The following is a 22682-nucleotide window of genomic DNA, read 5'->3' as shown; positions in this document are numbered from 1 at the left end:
TGTGGCCATCCAAAGAAAACTGCTTATCATACTGTATTTATGCACGTTTAGATTTTTCCATTCATTGCTACTAAAGCGACTGGCTTTGTATAAATAGAAAATGATTTAGGATTTTTAAAATCAGACTAAAATACATTTTAATGGAAAATCATTTTATGTTTCAGGAGATTTAATTTTCAATTTCAAATCAGTTATAATGTGGAATTAATTTTTTTTTTTTTTTTTTTATATAAATGAAACATTTCTTTGATTGGGTATATTTTATGGTGCTGCTTCATATCTAAATGAGAGAAAAAAAAACATACTTTTTTTTCTTGTGTTGGGTTTTTAAAATTACTTTCTATTCCTTTTTATCTTATTTTTATTATTAAAATATAATTTTAGGAGATATATACTGAATGAATTCTGTGCAAACAAAGTATGATATTTATTGGGTTTTTTTTTTTTGGTTTTTTTTACCTGACTGTTGGACACAGCTTGCTGATGATATGGGGAGAACCTGTTCTTGGCAGGGTCCTCTGATGTTGGGCTGAGAGGCTTTGGATCCGACATGGAGCGCTGCACACTCTTTATGGGTCTTGGCAGAGTCTGATGGCGCTGGGGAGATTCGGCTGTAAAGGCCTTCTGCTGTGGTGTAACATGGGCCTTGTTAAGCTTCTCCTGGGAGGCAAATGTAGTCTCCAACATGCGATGAGGAGACAGTGGCGATACAGGGGAGTATAACACCTGTGGAGATTTGGGGGGCTGACGAGATGAAGACTCATTTTGTTGCTGTTGATAGCCAATTTCCAGAGGGTCTGGTTTTCTCCTCTCAAATTTTGCAACTCCTTGGTGTCTTTGCAAGGTTGGGTCAGATGTGTTCCCACCTACTATATGCAGACTTGTTGAATATGGGCTGATAGTTGTAGGGACACTCAGCTGAGGGGCGACTATTCCCTGAGAATGAGACTCTGGTTCTGTCTGGCAGGCTAGACTCTCTCCTTTGTGAGTCCTTTCAGGAGCTGCTATATAATGTAAAAGGTCAACTTTTGAGGTCTCTGCCATGGTAATGTGGATTGCAGGGGACACTCGACCCAGTTGGTCTGGCTCTGTTTGGCATGATGAGTCATTAGTAGTTTGAATAGCTATACTTGAAGAAGCCACTTTAGATGAGCCATCAGATTTAGCCTCACCGCTGGATTCAGAGTGTTTTGAAGCCCGAGATCGCCTGCGCCGTACTGGCTGCTGGTCCCATTCACCCTGGTCTTCCTCATCAGTCTGCACACTGCAGTCTGCAATGCGCCTTGTTCTCCTGCGCCTGTTTATGAATCTGTCCTCTCCATCCTCATCGTCTGTTTGCACACAGCTGTCTGTAATTCTTTTCACAGAGTCCTCCTCTGAGCCGTCCCTCAGTCGAGGCATAGAATTTTGCTTCTTCATGATTTTAGAATCAGCCTGTTTGTCGGTGCTCCTCAAAGACATTTCAGAGGCAGAGCTTTGGATAGGTCGAGCAGCCACAACTGCTTGGACAACTTGTCCATCCTGCCAAAACTGAACACTCTGTCCATCTTGTTGAATGACTCTGCCAGTCTGGTCACAGATAATGAACCCTTGAGGGGCCCCTCCTCCAACGACTACTCCTTGTATAGCTCCTTGGGCAGATGTTGCTGCTGCTGCAGCTGCAGCTGAGGCAGCTGCAGCTTCAGCTGCTGCTGCAGCCGCTGCTGCCTCCACTGCTGCTGTCTTTTGTCTTTTCTGCTCCTCCAACTGCTGCTGGAGCTGCTGCTGGAGAGACTGAATTTGCTCAAGTTGCATTCGCTGTTGGGCCAGTTGTTCTCTTTGCATAATAAGCTGTGTCTCCCTCTCTGCTTGCTGTTGTTGTAGGACTTGCTGTTTGATTGTCTGCAGTTCTTGAATCTCTCGTTGGACGAGTAGTTGTTCTTTTTCTCTGTGACGCTGAAGCTCCATACGATCTCTTTCAAGCTCCTCTTGTAGGCGCAGCTGTCGTAATTTCTCTAGTTCAACTCGTTCTCGCTCTAGCTGGAGCATGTGCTCTTGCTGCTGGCTCAGTCTCTCATCTTCTTTACCTTTCTGAGCATCCATGGGAGGAGAAAGTTTGGAACTTTGTGTTGTTTGTGACTGGCCTTGGGGCAAAACTAATGGCTGAGGCTGACTAATGGATTGAGATTGAGGCTGAGTTTGCGTTAAAGATAAAGGTTCAGTTTGAGTTGGTAACTGCTGTGACATTTGAGACTGCACTGGCTGGACTGTCAGAGGTTGTCCTTGTGCTTGAGAAAGAGGTGTAATATTCTGTGAGATAAGTTGAGTGGGGTCTTTTTGCTGATCTGCTGTGGTCTGCACACCAGGTGCAGGTACATTTTGTGCCCCTAAGTGTGCTGCAGGCGTCGTTGGTGGAATAGTTGCAGCTGTTTGTGCAGCTACTGTTAAAGGCTTTCCAAGGTAAACTGGAGTTTCCTGGTGTGAGCTGCTTACTGCGGGAACACTTCCTGATGTGGGTGAAGTTGGGTATTGGTTTGGGGGAGGGAAAGAATATGGTCCTTGAGTAGATAGAGGCATCCTGGGAGTAACTTGAGGCAACCTGGTTAAACTAGCCAAAGGTACAGCAGTTACACCTGTAGGGTATGGTCTGTAAATTCCCCTTGGCATGGGGCGCAGGACAGGAGCAGGCTGTGTAGTTATTGGCAAGGTTGAAGCTATGGGAGTGTTTATGGTGGAATATATCATGCCATCACCTCCTCTCATAGTGGCAGGGTACAAGGCGCGTATACTTGCTTGTCTAGCATTTATTAGATTTGTTAGGGTTTGGCCATTAGCTGTTGGCCTTCCGTCTGGTCCATAAAGTAAATTTGCTCTTATTGATGCTAAGCTTTGCTGGAGATTTAGCCTTGCTAAAGGTCCACCCCTTCCAGCCCCATATGCCATCAGCTCGGGGTTATTTCCATAGCGGCTTCCAAACTGGTCCACAGTGTTAAGAGCTGCACACATGCGACTAATCTCTCTTGCAGTAGTTGCACTGTACTGAGCCAGATTAGAGTCCTGTGATACTGCTGGATCACGTGAACCATAGGCATTGTCAGAATTTATATTTGACATAGAGCCATATCGACGAAGGGGTAATGAGGGCGCTGCAACATCTCCCTGGTGACGCAAGTCTGTGTAAGAACCATATTGTGCTCCCATGCCAAGGTATCCACCATCATAGGCCTGATTCATACTGCTAAGATCGACGGCTAGACCACCATGGACATTATTCTGATAATGACCTGCATCAGTCATGGAAGGTAGATTAGTATCAGACATTGAGGGCTGTATTCTTCCTGAGGGGAGTACTGGCGGTGGATAAGGTTTATGTTCCTCTGTCAGTCCTTGCGTAACTGCAGGGTGTTGTTGTTGTTGTTGTTGGCTGACACTGTGATGTGGTGGGTGGGTAGGGTGGGCTGCTGGAGAGGTTTCAGAGGTTGGATTTTTATCTGAGTTGATGGTGGTAGGTTTCTGAGAGAATGATCCTGAACAGGAACCAGCAAAGGGCAGTTTGTAAACAACATCACAGCATGCGACTTGGTTTTCTGGTTTGATCTGTCCCGTTAGATCCAAGACCTGAGGTTGGGGAGGAGGAGCAGGAGGCTGTTCCTCTTGTTTTACCAGCTGAGTTACTGTGCCACCTTGTGATGGGTTACTCTCATCAAGTTGCACCATCATAACATGGGGTTTACCTGTGGACAAATTCATTACAGTTGGCTTGTTTTTTAGCTCTAAGGCAACTCCACCATACATGTCATGGGGTACGTTAGAATTAGAAGCCCCAGACACTGATGGTGGAGCGAGAGGGGATACTCTAGGTATGGCACTAGCTGTCACCACAGGATGGCCACTGCTTGTCTGAGTCACTACAAGATCCTTCTTCATTAGCAGTGGCTGCACCTGATTAGCTAAATTGTAGCGGGCAAACGAGGATTGCTGTTGGTGCTGCTGGAGCTGCTGCTCAAGGAGCTGTTGCTGCTGTAGAAGTTTCTGCTGCTGTAATTGTAGTTGCTGTTGCTGTATGCCAAGATTTTCAAGGCAAGCATCAATTTTGGGAATAGATGGATCAGTAAGTAGAGGCTTAGTTTGGGTTAAGCAAACAGCTGATCCAACACCTTGCCCCAGATCCACACGGTTTTGCAAAGGATCTCCATACACCACTGGTTGCTTGGGTTGTGACATAAACATTGAGCCTGTGACTGTGACACTCACTGTTGTTGGTGTTGATACAGATACATGTGGTTGTTCTTGTGCATTTAGATTCATAATAAGAGGCTGCACTGCTGTGTGTCTACCAGGTGTCTGTTCTGATCCTAAAGAGTATCGTCTTGTGTCAGAGGCAAGGGATGTTAGATCCATACCCTGGTCTGTCATTATTATTGGAGCTGGCCTCAGTGGAGCTCTTAGATCGACAATTTTGGTGCCTGAAAGAGTTTGGCTTGGGCCCATAACATTTGAAGTGCTGGGAATATTTGATATTTTACATAGAGATATATTTTCCATAGATCCACAACTTTGTGCACCCGTGGTCACAGCACTAATACCAACATTTACTTTTTCAATATTTTGGAGCATCTGAGAAGAATGTTTTAGGGGCTGTTGAGCGTGATGGCTTTGTGGGGATGTTGGGGGACTTGCTGAAGGGGGCTGAGAGCTATACAATGTTTTACAAGTGGCTTGTGTAGGTGATGACAGTGGAGAAGTGGAAGAATTTACAGTTTGTGGCTTGGGAGGACTAGACGTTTCAGAACCCAGAGTTATCACCATTACTGGTGAATCTTGAGAAGACTGTTGACGTGTAAGACGTGGTGACATTGTCCTCTGAGGTGCCTGGGCTCCATGAGATGCTGCTGATGAAGCACCAGTAGGCAAAGATGGCAACTGCCTACCACTACTACTACTGGGTCGCACAGATGGTACATGCGTTGGGCTCTGTGTTGGGGAGGCAGTGGGAGAAACTGGAGGGCTAGGACCTTTAAAAAGAGAAAAAACTTTGGAGGTCAGGGAGGATGATCCAGAGTCAGGGATTGCTTGGGTTGGCCTTTGGGAGCCTGTTCTGTTGCCAGCAGGCACTGTGCTACCTGACTGTCGAGTCTGGGCAGCCTGACTCATTTGGGATTTAGTTGTGGCAACTCCAACAACATCTTCAATTTTGGCACTCTGTGTCAACATTCTGTTCTGTGTTTCTTTTGACAGATGCTGTGCAGCATGGATACCTGCAACTCTTGGGTCACTGCCTGTTGTGGAAAATGACATAGGTGCAGTAACCTGTGTTGGGCTGGAGCCAGGGGTAAGAGAAGTTCTGGCCTCAAGACGATGTCCACCATCTGGCTGAGAGGTACCTTTCTGCTGATGAGATGCCTGGCCCTGCCTCTGCATAAGTTGTGCTTTCCTCATCATCTCCTCATAAACCTCCTCAGCACTTTTTAAGGTTTTATCAGATGGTGACATCACTGATGTCTTTTCTGTTGGAGAGTAGAGTGATGTAAAGGTTGGAAGGTTAAATTCTTTGCCTGATTTATACAGCTTTCCACCTATCATTTCAAAACCTTCTGCCTCTGAGTCCATAGAGGGGGAGTATTCAGAGCATGACGATCTGTGGAGCTCCTCCATCTCGGCCGCCTGTCTCAGCTCCTCTGTCGGGGATGCATCCTCAATTGGTGAAAGATTACTGGGGGGAGTTTTGGACCTTTCTCTGCGTCTTTGTGCCCGTAGCTCCTCTTTATCCCTTTTTGTTTTCCGAGCAGTACTTCTAATCCTTTGCTGCTCTAGATCTCTCATTTGCTCTTGTTCTCTGAGTAGTTCTTCCTCCTCTCTGAGCTCATCTTCCTCGGATGAATCCTCTATAGTGGGCAGCAGTGGCCCATGGGACCGATGTCGAGCCTTCCTCTGCTGCTTTGCCTCCTCAAGTCGTGCCCTTCGACTAGGGCTGCTGTCACTGTCATCCTCCATGGACGACACAGAGGTGGGGGATGTTCCAGAGGTGTAGCTAGGAGTGGTGGCAGGTAGAGTGGATGAATATTCCCCTTTAGACCGCTCCTCTGGTGAGCCAGTCAGACTCTCCATCTCCAGCTCTGGTTCTCGTAGATCATGCTCAGTGCTCAGCTCAATTTCTCGATTGTAGCTGTTGGTGTTATTTAGCTCAATGGTCTTAAAACGACGAAGGCCTCCAGCCATAACAACATCCTCCTCTTCATTTGCCTTAGCACCCTTGTAAGCACCTTCAGATGCTTTTGAATCATCTTCAAAACTATTAGACTGGTGAGAAAGCCGTCTTCTCTCTTTGCTTAAATCTCCACTGGTTTTATGTGCCTTTTTATTTTTCTGATTTCCATATTCTTCTAATTCTTCCTCATCAGCACTCATCTCCATAATCTGCCTCCTCATGTATTCTTCATCTGATAAATCTTTATGGGACTTCTTTTGTCTTACCGGCAATGGGGAAAGACCACTCTCACTACTGTCTTCCACATAATCATGTCGAAGCTTACAACTGAGGTCATCTTCTGATTCATCTCTTGCTGAATCAGGACTGTGGTCCCGCTCTTGTCCCACAGAAAGTGAATGTGGCCTGTGCTTCTGGTCCAACGTAGTCTTTGACTCTAGCAAAGGTTTCATGGAGCTCTCTAATTTGGTGATTTCTGAGGGGATGGATGCACCCTGTTCATTAAGCTTAATTCCTTCTTCTCGGATTTGGCCTATAATTTCCCCTTGAGAGCTGGAGATCCCATCTGAAGAGTATCCAGTGTCACTTAAACTCTGCATACTTGATTTGTTGTTATCCTAAAAAAAAGAGAGAAGGAGAAGGGGTGGTCAGAAACCAAAAAAGACATAATTAACTCACTGAAGGTCTATTACAAGCATCAATGCACATCTTATATTCCACTATTTCATCCAGTTTATCAGTACTGACATCTTTATGAGCATTTTCAGATTATTTGAAATAAATTTATTACACTTAATACATATGAAACATTCTCTAATAGTAAAATATTAGATATTAATAACATTGGATTAAACCAACAAGACATTTTGACACCTCCGGCTAAAATCAACCCAATTTGTTTTTTTACTGTTTATTACCTTATCTTTTTAAAATCAAACTTTCATTTTTAATTTTAGTAATGAATTCTAAACCATATTAATACTGGTCATTTGAGTTGAGTTTTCCTTTAAGTGTCATGTACACACAGATGGATAAATACACTTAAACAATGTGAAAATTACAGACAGTTGAACATCCAAAGATCTACAGACAAATGTCATTTGGTTACATGCGGGTTTGCCATCTTTGATGCATTCTCCATTGCATTCTTCGAACCGCTGAAGAATAATGAACATGCTTGGAATGCTTGAAAATCATCACAAATTGTGACATTACACAAAAAGCCTGTGTTTGTTCCAAACAAAAGTGTTCCAAACAAAGCAGAAAATGGAGCAGGCGCAAGAAAAAAAATTATGTCCAAGGCGATGACAAAGAGGAAAGAAATAATGATGCTGTGTGATGATGATGATGATGATGATATTACTGACATTAAAGATTATAGATATTGACATGATGAGAATAAGGACATTGTGATAATGAAGAGGAATCCACTGGTAGGAAGTTTTTAAAAAAAAAATGTTTGACATGATAGTGTTTTAACTGAAGAAAAAAACTGAAATAACTCATTACTACTGTATTAGTGATAACAGTGCAAGTCAACAAAAAACAACTAACTTAAAATAAAGATTAACCATAAAAAGCATAAGACTTATGATGGTGGAGTGATGAGAAGATGACTCCAAAAAAAGGGAAAAATAGAAGAGAAGAGAATGAGTTCAATGTTAAATATAAAAAAGAAAACGATGTGATGATTAATAGAAGTGGTTCCAGTCACTGGAATGGAGCAAAATAAATCAAAATGATGACTCAAGAGTAACAGGTGAAGGCGAAGAAGTTGCAGGTAGCTCACTTCATGGTGTCTTGACTTCTGTGCATCTTCAGCAATCTTCTTGTCTTGTGGAGCAGTGACAGTCTCTGACAATGCCTTCTTTGGTGAGGCTTTGACGTCTTCTTTAAGAGATTTAGATGTGACTTTAGTCTTCTCCTGACCTTGTGGCTGTTTGCGGGTCTGGTTGTTACCTGTGGGTTTAGACTGAGTAGGTACTGTTTTGGATGGGGCGGAGGGCTTGGCATGGTTGGGTGTGGCTTTACCAGGGCCAGATGAAGCTTTGCCACCAGGGGGATGAGAAGGGCCCTTAGTCTGAGCAGAGGGCTGAGCAGATCCTTTCATCTGGGTCGGCCCTTTGGCCTGACTTGGGCCCTTTGTTTGGTTAGCAGATTGTGCGGGGGGCTTACTTTGAGGACCTTTAACTTGAGCAGGTCCCTTACTCTGAACTGGGGCTTGTGTTTGACTCTTAGCTTGGGAGGGTGGCTGAGTTGAACCCTTGGTTTGAGGAGGAGTTTGGCTGAGCCCCTTGGTTTGAGGGGCAGGCCCAGCTTGTTTTACATTAGAGAGAGGGCCACTTACTTGGGGACCCGATGGTTTCTGTTGCTGTTGAGGACCTGTGGCCCTCGGCCCTGAAAGTTGATTGGGTACTTTCTGCTGTGGTGGTTGCTGATTGGCTGGAGCAGATGCCCGGGGTGATCCCATAGGCTGTGCCACAGGACCTGGAATATCTCCCAAGCTCCCAGACAAAGCCCTCTGCGTCTGGCAGTTTAAGCATAGCCATTCTTTATTCTGCAAAACAAGGGCAAAGAAAATAAGAATCACCAATGATATGATTAAAAATACATGGTTTCTCATAACTGACCATTTTTCACATGCATTAAATCAAAAGTAATGAAAAATATTAATTTCACCTGATGCCAACAGTGGCAAAGAAAAAGAAAAAACTTTTAAGCTGTTTGTATAAAACATTGAAAATATGCTTAGTGTTATTGTGGTACAACTATTTATTATATAAATCAAATTAAAATGTTTTTGCTTTAAATATAGTCATCACTGCCAAGCAATCAGTGGAAACCATCCTGAGCAACTGAGTATTGGAAAGCCTGTCGAAACAGAGTCTTTCATCTCTTCTAGAAGACTTAATCATTTGACAACATTAAGCACTCTGAAACAGGATACACAGAGGAAGACTGCAGTGTGAATACAAATTAACACATCTGTTGAGGGGTGCAACAAGCATTAAACCTTTTATAGAGCCTACAGCAACCCTCTTACTGCATGAGACAAGGATTTGCCCTTCACAGTCTTCCTCACTTAACCATGTGTTTGTCTGTAGTTATGGATTCTGACACTGCTAAAAATCCAGAATAAAACCCATCAGAGCAAAGATATTAACATAAACAGATTCAATTTCAGGTCAATGCAACCGATCGATGAAACTGTTCACTGGAATGAAACGGTTATATTACAGGTTATGAAAGATGAAAAAAAAGGTGGAGGCGCCATGTTTGTCACACAGCCCTCTGCTAATGATAATCATATGTGCCTCAGGGATGAAGACGAAGCAGTCTTGTGTCATAGACTTGTACAGCAGAACAAATAACCTCATAAACACCTCGACTGATTACCATCTGCCTTATAAATAATGTCTTTTATTGGTGTCCCATTTCAAAAGCATCAATATAAAGGATTGAACAACATGGACTGCCACAGCTAAACAGAAATAATGTAGGTGTTCAGTGACTATTGCAGAGGACATTTTTATGGCAGTGGAAAACAGACAAAGCTGAAAATTAGTTACTTTTTTTTTTTCATCAAAATGCCCTTTTATTTTCAACATGTTTTATTTTCAACATGTTGCAACTAATAAATAGTCAGCACAACAAAGAAAAGCCAAGAATTTAAGTAAGATAAAATGACGGGGTGACAATCATTAAGCCAGCAAGGACCATCTCAAATTAACAAAGGAGATTTTAGGATGAATTCACACTGGTGCTGTTTGGTCAAACAAACCCTGGTCTGCCTCCATGTACATTACAGCCTGCTGGGTGCGGACCAATTAAGCAATCATTGGTCTGCTTGAAAATGAAGGTCTTGGTTCACCTACAAGTGAACCCTGGTGAGCTTGCAGATGGGCACTGAACCAAATTGAAAGTTGCATGGGAAAAAGAAAAAAAATTAGGATGGTATGAACATTTTCATACATTCAGTAACCCCTGATGTGTCCATGGATGTCTATATGTCCTCTTTTACCTGCATATTTCTTTTTTTGTGAGAGCTAAAAAACATGTCCAGCTGGAATTTTGATACTGTCCAGGATAAGTATTGTTAACTATCTAAATTTATAGAAAAATCAATTGTTTTCATTTCCAAAAGGAAAATGAATATTTATATCATAAAAGGTCCGCATCACTTTGAATTAAAAAAGAAAATTATGCCTCTATTGTATCTTATCTCCTTTAGAGATACACTGAATAATCTAATAAAACAGTGGCTATTTTTCTTCCCAAGGTGCTTGATGGGGGTGCAATACGGAGACAGAAAGCTTTAGTAAGCTCACTTATCAAAATATTTCAAATATACATAAAGATTTTATGAAACCTGCTGTTCCATGACATATTGTAAACTGTGCAACTGATAAGGGAAACTTAAACAAATGGCACCTTAACGGGATTGCAATTAACTGAATATCATACAACACATTGTCGTGGCACTTGCACAGCAAATCTGGAACCTCATAAAAACTCAATTAGGGCACTTATGCAATATGAGTGATAAATTATGCATCTCTCTATTTTACTAATGATGCCTTTGAATCATAAATAGTGTGAAAATATGCATTTCAGTTGAGATAATGTAGCAGAATACACAATGCAGGCAGCAGTTACATTTTTAACGATAAAAGGAGATAAAATGTCCTGCAAACATATGCTCAGGTTGAAAACCATGGTAGGTGACCTTGAAGCTCTGCAAAACAAGAACACGTCCCCAAATACACTACCCCACGCTATACCAAATATGATATAAAACAGTAAAGATAAACATCTACAGTATGTGTCACATGTTATTTTTATGGGTGCTTATTTTCCATACTAGATAAAATCTTTTTTGTTGTTCCAAAATCCTTAGTGAATCTGTTGTCTCAAGTGAGACCATGAGGCGTAGATGGAGCTACTGGCAAGCCAAACAGACAGACTTGCTTTGTTTTCATATCTCTCAAGTGCTCTACTGAGAAGCTATATATAAACAGGTGCAGTACTCTCAGAACTAGCCATCTGTGCTGGTTCTTGCACAAGCAGCGACTTTGTTTTTTGGACAGTTAGCACACTCTGAGACTGACAGATAATTACTCAAGCTATGCAGGTACGCAGACAAGAAAAACGTCATGTGTATCTATTCTGTGTCCGTAAATGCATATGATACCATAACGGACTTTGAAGTCTGGATCCAATCTTCATACTGGGACATGTTTATAAAAGCATGTTCTAATTAAAATACCAAAATTAGAAACTAATGAGCTTTTTTTAAAAAACTTTTATTATGATTACTTTTTTATTCAGCTGCTTTCGTCCTGCCATGTTGGCATTGCCAAACTCCTCTCTTTGCTTCTGAATCAGCATAACATGACTGCGTGGGTGAAAGGGAGAGAAGAGCAAGGCCAAACCGAAGCTGAGAGTAGCAAATTATTCATGCAGAGTGCTTTAGCTTGTACAGCAGCAAACCATGTGGGCAGTGCTTCCCACCTCTACCTACACAGTATGCAGAAAAAAATCATGTCCGTATAAGAGACTGAGCCGCTCTGCTTCTGAGAAAGCCCTTCCTTGTGCCCTGAAAATAGAGCGACCAATTCACTGTGGCAATCTCTTACAGTTCAGAACAAACAAAGTAAACTGCTAGGGAGGAAAATAATATCACTTTCTGTTTAGGATAAAAAACAAAAACAAAAAAAAACAAACCCTAACTAGTCTTTTTTAAACAATTTTTTCCTTACAGGCACAAAGAAACTAGCAAAGCTTAGTGTGGTAATTGTTTTGGTTGTTTTTATCCTAAAAAATAATAAATGTCATGATTTTTGTATTTTAGGGGCTTAAGTGGCATATCCATAATTCTGCAGGCTCAGTTTGTTGGTTTAATTTGTTAAAGAACTGCTAACTTCATTACAGGAGACAAACTTTTCTTTTCAGCATTCCTTTTTAGCACACGATTATCACTGGCTGATGTTCAGATAGCGCCGACAAGACCTCAACGTGGCCCTGTAGTATCAGGGTTTGAGATCCCTGTTTTCAAAGCATTTGTTGTTTGTATCGTCTGCAACATGCAGTCAGCCAGCAAGTGATTTTAAGTGCATTGCTTTTAGAACAATTTCACAAAACTTTCACATCAAGCTGACTGCTATTATAAGTCAGTTCAATTTATTTCTCATGCAAATCTCAACAAGTAATTATCTCACATTTGACACCTTTCTCTTAAATTTGTTCAAGACATCTAAGAGAAAAACTTCATGATTAAAACATAAAAAAGGATTTAAAGACACATTTAAAAAAAAACCTATAGCAATGCAGCTCAAATGATGTCTGGACACACATTTAAAAATTCTTATTTTACTGTCACACATACGAGTACTTAATGTCAGGCTGACATGCTGTTCAACAAGCCTTCAATACTCATTTGCAATAAACCTTGCAACAATAATACACCCACAGTATGTCTTCTTTGATTGAGTGTTTGCTTTCCTTGGATGCAGTGTGTAGAGCGCATGTGGCTCTGTGTAATTCCTGAGAAAACAGCAACTGGCTAGTACAACTCTTCAGGAGATATTACATCACAAAGACAGAAAATGACCCCGAGCACCATCATGATCCCTGCAGAGTTTCCGTTTCAAAACAGTACAGCTGAGGTGAAAATGTTTGTTGTGTTTGATGCGATAGAAAATGTGGATTTTGTATCATGAGCGAATCTAGGAGGGCAGTTGGTGTGTAAACCTGACTCTGTCATGACAGACTATGGCCGATACTGCGAACAGGGGCAGTCTTCTCTGCTAATGCTCTATCCAGTTGGCCCGCAGCCAGAAAAGCTGCCCTTTCACTGTCAAAATAACGAGAGATTGCACACTGCAAGTTACCACAAGGAAAAAGGTCACGGAGATTGATCCCATTCTCATAGATTGATCTCACTCTTACAGGAGCTTGCTGTGCCATTACATCCCTGATCACTCACACATTTGTGAGCTTATCTGTGTATGTGTAACCTCAGTGTGTGTAGTGTGCACAATGACTATACATGCATCTTTGCCGCTATTTTGATGCATAAATTCACCTGATTATGAAGGGAAGTATACAAATTACAAAGACTGCAAGTATTTATTCACAGCTAACACTTACTTTAGATATTGTATGATTAAGAAACATTTTATAATGTCCGATGGGACTGATTGGTCGGGCATTTGATGAAGGACTTTTCTACAATAGCTTTGATAATGGAAAAAAATGTAAATACGTTAAAATTTAAGCAAGCATTCAGAGACAGAAGATGGACATAAATGTGCAGAAAAGCTTTTTTAACATATAAAGAAAGACATCGATTAAGTATAAAAATGAGTCAGCATATACCATGAAAATATTTCCACATTGCAAACCCCAGCAGAGTCTTGTAGTAGCCTCATCAGAAAAATGACTCTGCAGGAGATCGTACAGTTAGAATAACATATGCCCAATCATCACCTTGTGGTTGTATTGTTAACTTATGTATGCTTCACACACATCTTGAGTGAAACACAGAGGCTCAATACAGTCCCTACAGTTTGATCTCAAAAACATTTAATAAAATCAATATAGTCATATATACATATATATATATATATATATATATATATATATATATATATATATATATAATACTTGGTGGAATCAGGAAGAAGCACTTCGACGGCTCCTGCACATTAAAGTATTTTTTATTTACTAAATAAAAGGCAAATCATCGGGAGATGCGTTTCTACTTGTTGAGGGAGTCCAACATTCATTTTCCTTATGGCTAAACACAGCCCTGTGTCAGTGCTTTTAAATGATTTGCCTGTATCCATTATGACAGATTAAAATGAGGAAAACACTGAGTTAATTTTCCATCGAAACACTCACAATCGTCTTGAGTGACATTAAATTTAGGATGCAATGATGCTGTCTCCTCCCGTGGGCTCACCATCTGCGGGAGGAGCCGTAGGGGTCGGGTGCAGTGTGAGCTGGGCGGCAGCAAGGGGCTCTGAACCCAAATGGTGTTTTGTTATTGGACTTCTGTGCTCGTCATGGATTGTCCATAACGAACACCATGTTCCAACATAAGAGTGTCCATATGTACACCTGGCATCAGGATTCCCTGGGCCACAGTTCGATGATCGATTTTGTAGTCGTATCGTCGGACCTGCGGCCACATGCCTTGGACACTCAGGTGAAGATGGGGGGGGGGGGGGGGGGGGGGGGGGGCTGTCAACTGATCACCCCCTGGTGGTGAGTTGGCTCAGGTGGTGGGGGAGGAGGCCGGTCAGATCTGGCAGACCCAAACGTGTTGTGAGGGTCTGCTGGGAACGTCTGGCTGAGTCCCCCGTCAGAGCGAGCTTCAACTCCCACCTTCAGCAGAGCTTCAACCATGTCCCGAGTGAGGCGGGGGACATTGAGTCCGAATGGGCTGTGTTCCGTGCCTCTATTGCTGAGGCAGCCGGCCGGAGCTGTGGCTGTAACGTCGTTGGTGCCTGTCGTGGCGGTAATCCCAGGACTCGTTGGTGGACAACAACAGTGAGGGATGCCGTCAAGCTGAAGAAGGAGTCCTATCGGGCCTTCTTGGCCTGTGGGACTCCAGAGGCAGCTGATGGGTACCGACGGGCTAAGCGGCATGCGGCTTCGACTGTTGCCGAGGCAAAAACTCGGGCATGGGAGGAGTTCGGCGAGGCCATGGAGAAAGACTTCCGGACGGCTTCGAGGAGATTCTGGTTCACCATCCGGCGGCTCAGGAGGGGGAAGCAGTGCTCCATCAATACTGTGTACAGTGGAGGTGGGGAGCTGCTGACCTCAACTCGGGACGTTGTGGGTCGGTGGAGGGAATACTTCGAAGACCTCCTCAATCCTACCAACACGTCTTCCGATGAGGAAGCAGAGCTGGCGGACTCAGGGGTGGACTCTCCTATCTCTGGGGCTGAAGTCGCTGAGGTGGTCAAAAAGCTCCTTGGCGGCAAGGCCCCGGGGGTGGATGAGATCCGCCCGGAGTTCCTTAAGGCTCTGGATGCTGTGGGGCTGTCCTGGCTGACACGCCTCTGCAGCATTGCGTGGACATCAGGGGCAGTACCGCTGGATTGGCAGACTGGGGTGGTGGTCCCCCTTTTTAAGAAGGGGGACCGGAGGGTGTGTTCTAATTACAGGGGAATCACACTCCTCAGCCTCCCTGGTAAGGTCTATTCAGGGGTCCTGGAGAGGAGGGTCCGCCGGATAGTCGAATCCCGGATTGAGGAGGAGCAGTGTGGTTTTCGTCCTGGTCGCGGAACAGTGGACCAGCTCTATACCCTCTTTGGGGTCCTGGAGGGGGCATGGGAGTTTGCCCAACCAGTCTACATGTGTTTTGTGGACCTGGAGAAGGCATTCGACCGTGTCCCCCGGGGGCTCCTGTGGGGGGTACTCCGGGAGTATGGGGTACCGGACCCCCTTGTAAGGGCTGTCCGGTCCCTGTACGACAGGTGTCAGAGCTTGGTCCGCATTGCCGGTAGTAAGTCGGATTCGTTTCCGATGAGAGTTGGACTCCGCCAAGGCTGCCCTTTATCACCGATTCTGTTCATAACTTATATGGACAGAATTTCTAGGCGCAGCCGAGGTGTTGAGGGGATCCGACTTGGTGGTCTCAGAATTGGGTCCCTGCATTTTGCGGATGACGTGGTCCTGTTGGCTTCATCTGGTCGTGATCTCCAGCTCTCGCTTGAGCGATTCGCGGCCGAGTGTGAAGCGGCTGGGCTGGGAATCAGCACCTCCAAATCTGAGACCATGGTCCTAAGCCGGAATAGGGTGGATTGCCCTCTCCGGGTCGGGAGTGAGGTCCTGCCTCAAGTGGAGGAGTTTAAATATCTCGGGGTCTTGTTCACGAGTGAGGGAAGGATGGAGCGCGAGATCGACAGACGGATCGGTGCGGCGTCTGCAGTAATGCGGGCTCTGCGCCGGTCTGTCGTGGTGAAGAAGGAGCTGAGCCAGAAGGCGAAGCTCTCGATTTACCAGTCGATCTACGTTCCTACCCTCACCTATGGTCATGAGCTGTGGGTCGTGACCGAAAGAACGAGATCTCGTATACAGGCGGCTGAAATGGGTTTCCTCCGCAGGGTGGCTGGGCTCACCCTTAGAGATAGGGTGAGGAGCTCGGTCATCCAGGAGGGGCTCAGAGTAGAGCCGCTGCTCCTCCGCATCGAGAGGAACCAGTTGAGGTGGCTCGGGCATCTGGTCAGGATGCCTCCTGGACGCCTCCCTGGTGAGGTGTTCCAGGCATGTCCCTCTGGGAGGAGACCCCGGGGAAGACTCAGGACATGCTGGAGGGATTATATCTCTTGGCTGGCCTGGGAACGCCTCGGGATCCCCCCCGCAGAGTTGGCAAATGTGGCTGGGGAGAGGGAAGTCTGGGCTTCCCTGCTTAGGCTGCTGCCCCCGCGACCCGACCCCGGATAAGCGGCAGAAGATGGATGGATGGATGGATGATGCTGTCTGTGCAAAACAGTTTAGGAAGAGCAGCACAACGGACCGAGGTTGTTGGGTGGGAATATGCGTCCAACAGCAGGTATTTACCAACAGTCCACATCTGGTGAGTCAGACTACCCTATTTTGGTTGAAAATGAATCCTGAGGGAAATATCTCATTACACTCTAAACGTTTCACTATTCTCACCAGCTAGTCACAACATTAGTTTAATTCTGTTTGGTGCTTAGGAAGTAGTGGGGGAACAATAGTTTAAAGCTTTTTCTTCATCCCTTATTTGATTTATTTTGAACAAGACAGCCTGCTGCTAGCTAAAAATGCTGACAGAAGCAGCAAAAGTCAAGCAAAATGGCAAAATCTTTGGCTGGAAAACAAACCCTATAGGACTTATATTAACAGAGTCTGATGATAGCTCTCTGATGGATATTATTATTCTATTCTACAGTCATTTAGCGGACGCTTTTATCCAAAGCGACTTACATACACGCTAATACCACGATAGGCACATCAGGGGGCAACTTAGGGTTCAGTGTCTTGCCCAAGGACACTTCAGCACATAGTCAGGGAAAGCCTGGAATCTAACTCCCAACTTCCCAGTTACAAGCCGACTGCTCTTCCTCCTGAGCTACAGCTGCCCAATTATTAATATTAACATTATTAATATTAATAGTTTCAGCAATGCATACAGCACTGCACAGTTTTGTATATAAATGAGGTAATGCAGTAGAACTGTCATTTAAAGCATAGGCTACAAAGCATTTACTAAATGTTTGATCTTTTTTTTTTCTATTCTTTCAAAACATAAAAAGTGTGTCTTTATTTACCTCTTGCATGCATTTTCAACTCTGACTGCTTCTGTCTGCATCCACTAGCTGAAACACAGCAATTCTGTCTCCCTTTTGTTTGTCAAAGCTTGCCAAAGACAAGTTAAGCATGAGAAAATGTTTTTACAAAAAAAATCATTACTACTTCAGAACTACTAGTAAGATATAAATTTATTGCTTAATTGCTTGGGAATTTATCATGATTAAGTTGTCATTGCTGAATTTTGCATTCTACAGTATCTGGGAATCTGTTTTTTCTTTACCTGTATCATTAACATTAAGCTGATACTGTGCACACATCAACAGTAGGGAAGCCAGCAGTGTGAAAAGCCTTAATTGCTATTAAATGACGGATTTCACTAAATGACAGTAAACTTTTACTCCAATATCTAACTGGAGTTTATCTTTCTGCCAAACAATATTGTTTCATTTCTTTTTTTAATTGCAAAGCTTAAGTCAAAAGTCAGCTCAGTGTCACAATCTCAAATGAAAACCTGTCATATGCAACCATAATATGAAGGCCAAAATCATTCTACAGTCATTTGGCTGATGCTTTTATCTAAAGTGATATACATGTGATAAGAAAATCATCTACACAGACCACAGACCTTCAAAGCCAAAATGCTGACAAGGTTGGATATTGTGAGAAGCTTTAAGACTTTCTGCCCATAGAGGGAGCCAGAGAGCACACAATTTCATGGAAGTCTATGAGTCCTTTGGGAGCATGCGCACCCACACATCGACATGAATGTGCAGACTTGGGAAACTAACAGTGCATTTGTCAAGTTAGATCCAAGTTTCCTGCTAATGGACTGTATATATCTCACTCTGGCTTTTTGTTATATTATTTCAGCCCTTACTCTCTGCACAGCTGCCATTGACAGTGGCATGCTCATGCTCCACTTTATTTATGACATACATACACCAATATATTTTGATTGGTGTTAAAAAATAGTGCAGGAACACATGTGCAAGTATTGCATTTACATACTATATATGCAATACTGGATTTGCCCTCTTACTGTCAGTCAACTCACAGCAAGAGTCGGTCCGCCACATGGTGTCTCTGCCAGGACCCGACAACAAGCTGTGAGCAAGAAATGTCAGCTGTCATTAAATGCAGTCACAATCCTGAATGAGATATAGTATTTTAGGTAGTCATTACTGGGAGGAAAAGAAAGGTCTTTTCACATGTTTGAGGTAGCCTTTATTTGGCACAACACTAGAAATGAAAATCTTTTAATGTCAAAATGCTGCAGCCTGCTGAGGATAAAATGTCGATGGAGGATGAAGCATTCATGTAAATTATAGTAGTGGCTTTCACACCACAAAAAAAAAGAAAAGAAAAGAAATTGAGAAGCTGAAACCATGACAGTTGTGGAAGGCAAAATAAAACATTTGCAGCAACTCGGTCATGCACCATGTGTAATCTACTCCGGCACAAATTTATTTCAAAATGCCAAACTTCTTCAGTTCTTTTTCTAACATTAGTTATCCCCAAGAATTTCAAGAAACAGCGTTAGCATCTTTCCCATAACCACAGTCTCGGGCATTACCTAAATATAAATAATTTTAGACAAAACTCAAAAGAAGCATTCGCCACATCAAGCTTTAAAGGAACAATAAAGCTTAAATTGAAGGATTGCAGATGCATTTTGCAGCAACAAAGGCAGAAGTCATCACAATAATCCTTTGACTTCTGTGTCTCGCAGAGATTAATGAGGCATATCACAGAGGAGGTCCTAATTAATTCGTAACAAGTGAAGGTCAGGGGAGCAGAGGGTCAGTGTGAATTATTAACTACCACGTGCACGGTGGCGTGCTGCCAAGCAGGTGTGAGCAGGGTGAACTCTGGGTGAGTGGGGAAATATGTCACTCAGTTTCGTGGCCAGACATGCAAATGTTCGAAACTATTAAAACCACACCATATAATTAGATGTACAAACAAGCAAACAAAGCTGGAAAAGTCAAGAGTTTACATTCAATTTAATTAAATCCACCACATATAGCCACACCTGCGTCCACGGCAGCATCATTCAGAGAATCGCCACAGCAAGTTATTCTTTTCACTCTCTTTAAACCACTCTATCTAATATCTATTGTACACTGCTTGGATGAATAGTAGTTTAGGACTAACAAGTGAGCAGATGAAGGCGTGACTGAGCACATGTCTCAGCAGTGTGCCAGGCTGAACCATGCCACGGCAGTGACAGGTTAGTAAGAGTCAGCAGGTATATAGGTCAATCCGCTGGGACTCCTTCAATGGGGACACGTGGTGAGGCCTGTGGATTAGGGAGGAAATGAAGGATCATCTACTGAGCAAGCAGGACTGGACCACAGTCATAGCCACTCATGGTCAGTCCGGCGTTGCATTCAAGATGACGTTTCAGGACGAGTTAAAAGACAATGACAAGGCAATGACGAAACATATTGCAGTGGCAAAACTAAAAATATCCCCACGGTGAGGTGCTGTGAGTGAAAGCCACTTCTGTCGCCAGAAGGGTCACTGATTGTCAAGAACAGTGACATCATCAAAAGGTCATGTTGCGAGTCAATAAGGTGATTTTATGATTACTCACTGAGATTTCCGTCAGAGTGATGAATCAGTGTGAGGTGAACGCTGTCTTGTTGTGGAAGTAGATATTCGGATTTTGAAATGGTAAAATTTCTAAAAACTTAATGATGTAATTGAAACAGAAAATGACCTGACGTCACTGAGTAAATATTAATTAAGCTGGTATGAAAAACAACCTTAATTCCTCGTTTAATAATTATGCAACAAATGCCAGCAAACAGCACATTACCAAATGTGTAAAGTTTTCTTTCTAAACAGTGGCACACTGCACTGAAATATATAATTTTGTGTGTGTGTTTGAGGAGGATTCGTATCTCTCCTGTAGAGTGTGTTGCTGTAGGTTAAAAATGTGTCATCTACCATTAAGTATGTGTGCCTCTGCTGTCCCTCCGGGGGCAGCGTCACACTGGGTCAGGTCCTGTTTCCTGCTCTTTATTTACATATTATGTCTGTTTGTATTTGTTTCAATGGAGGCAACAGGTGCCCTCATTGTGCCCAGCAGACACATGCGGCTTGTTCGAGTTGGGGGGAGGTGTCCGGCCTTCACGGGCAGATCTAAATACTTTGATAGAATAGTCTATAAAGCTCTAAGACATATAAAGAACCCCAGAAGATCTATGTGTCTGAAAGGATGTTTTTCAGTCACAGTTACCTCATATGAAAAAAAATGGTCATATTTCAGAGTTATGAGTCAGAGATTGGAGAATGCCCTACAGAAAAAGCATGAATTTGTGTTTTCTAGTGGTCTCCTCATGGTTTATTGCTGGATTCTTCATCTCGACCCGTTCGATGGAAATGGATGGCATGAAGTCTGTTTCAAATTTCTATGCTGATGACACAAAGCTATCTTTTCATTTTAAAAAAAATCAAACTCTTGTTTACCAACTCCTTTGGACCACCTGTTAGTTAGCTTCAACACAGCAAGATGGAAATTATTTTATTTGATCCTCTTGAAGATAAACCGGCTCTTCAGGTTCAACTTGGAAGCTTACTTTAAGCTTGTTGCAAAGAACTAATTTGCCTCAAGCTTAACTGTGAGTGAACAGAAAGTGATGGTCAAGTCTTACTTTTCTTGGTGAAGCAACAACAGCTTTTCATTGCCAAGCTGACCAAAAGAAAAGATTTCAGTTGCTTGCAGTGCATCTGAATTCATGTATTGCATTACGCTCTGGGCTTCGTCAAAATATCAAATCTCACATGGACAGAAAACAGCTATAAGGCTTCTTTTTCAGACTTGTATGAGAACACAAAAATAAAAAAAAAACATATTACTCTTCTTTCCTTTCAAGTGGCTCCTGTTGATTTTTATAACATATTTTAAACTTTTATTGCAATTAAGACAATCTTTTTGCTTTTATCCATTCATTATTTTGTGGAAGGGTCGTTGAAATCAATGGCCAGCTTTTTTAATGTGGCCTAATCCTCAGCTTGTGACTGCACCTCATTCTTAAAGTGTCTCTGCTGTCAATCATCTTCATATGGAATGATTTTTGTTTTGTCAGTTTACTGAGCTCTGTTCCACCACTTTACATCTTCTTGTACATTTTTGCAAACTGGTGTTTTTTTCTGGGCTTATGGGCGATTTGCAGCTTCTGTCACAGCATGGATATAAAGTCTTCCCCTGATTGTTATTGAGGAGACATGCAACATCTGGAGAGGAGCTCCCAACTTCTGCAAAGTCAATGTTGCATTATTCCCTGTCAAAAAAAAAAATCTGTTTTGATTCTTCTCAGTTTTGCAGTCACACGCAAAAATAAACCATCTGGATTTGGGGAAAGCAACTTTGAGTATCTTTCATTTAGTTGTGTGGCTACATATACACAGGGAAATTTAACATTATTTTATGTGAAATTGTGCATGCTAAAGCTCAGCACATAAAAAAATATTAAATGCCACTTACCCAGAAGCTATGGTCTGAAATTAATATGATGTAAGATTGAAGGAGGTAAATAATGTTTCTGTAAAAGGTTTGTATAAGAAAAAGCCACATCCATCGCCTCCACCACGACTATATATAGCTGGGTCTATAAGGTGGGATTCTGTGGATTCACCTCCTTCATACCTCTAAGATGTACAATCTTCCCTAAAGAAGAACAATCCAATAACACTCTTCATACACTTTAAGGACTTGTAAGACAGCATTCAAAGGAAGCTACTTTGAAAGCAAAGGGTGGTATTTGACTGTTTCATTTTTCTTTTTCTCTACATTTTAGCTCAACTCTGCTAATTTGACCTGAAAATGTTCAAAATGGATTGCAGTGTTTACTGTAGGAAGGTACAATCCTGCTTTAAAAGCACCCATGGCGACCACACAAAAGCTTTGAAGAAAAATTTTAAAAAATATATTCAATGTGTCATATTTCCATGTTCTTACACCTTTTTTTGCCAGCACCACTTTACTGTCTGTTTTATTCACAGTTCTCCACCTTAGTGGGCTGTAATCATCCTGCAAACCTAATGTCACCCATACAATAAGGTGCAGACACTGCAGCGGGGCTGAATGAAATGAAGTCCAGCGCATGCACTAGCTGATAACATTTTATTCTATCCGCTGCAACATCAAGAAGATGAATAGTCCCACATAGATTTAAAACAATCTAAAGCTTTATATGTT

General features: G+C 42.7%; 1 protein-coding gene across 1 annotated transcript in view; it reads right to left on the bottom strand.

Annotated features, from left to right (window-relative positions):
* bsnb (bassoon (presynaptic cytomatrix protein) b) overlaps positions 1-22682 on the bottom strand; it is a gene marked incomplete at both ends in the record, with an annotated part of 67173 nt that overhangs the window by 5901 nt on the left and 38590 nt on the right. The window contains 2 exons of the mRNA XM_079242289.1: positions 460-6804; positions 7977-8744. Coding sequence (XP_079098415.1) covers positions 460-6804; positions 7977-8744 — 7113 coding nt within the window. The remainder of the gene's footprint in view (positions 1-459; positions 6805-7976; positions 8745-22682) is intronic.

This window comes from Telmatherina bonti (genome assembly GCF_933228915.1).
Source record: "Telmatherina bonti genome assembly, chromosome: 6".
Lineage (NCBI taxonomy): Eukaryota > Metazoa > Chordata > Actinopteri > Atheriniformes > Telmatherinidae > Telmatherina > Telmatherina bonti.
Note: the sequence above shows the minus strand (reverse complement) of the source record. Positions and strands in the feature narration are given on the sequence as shown.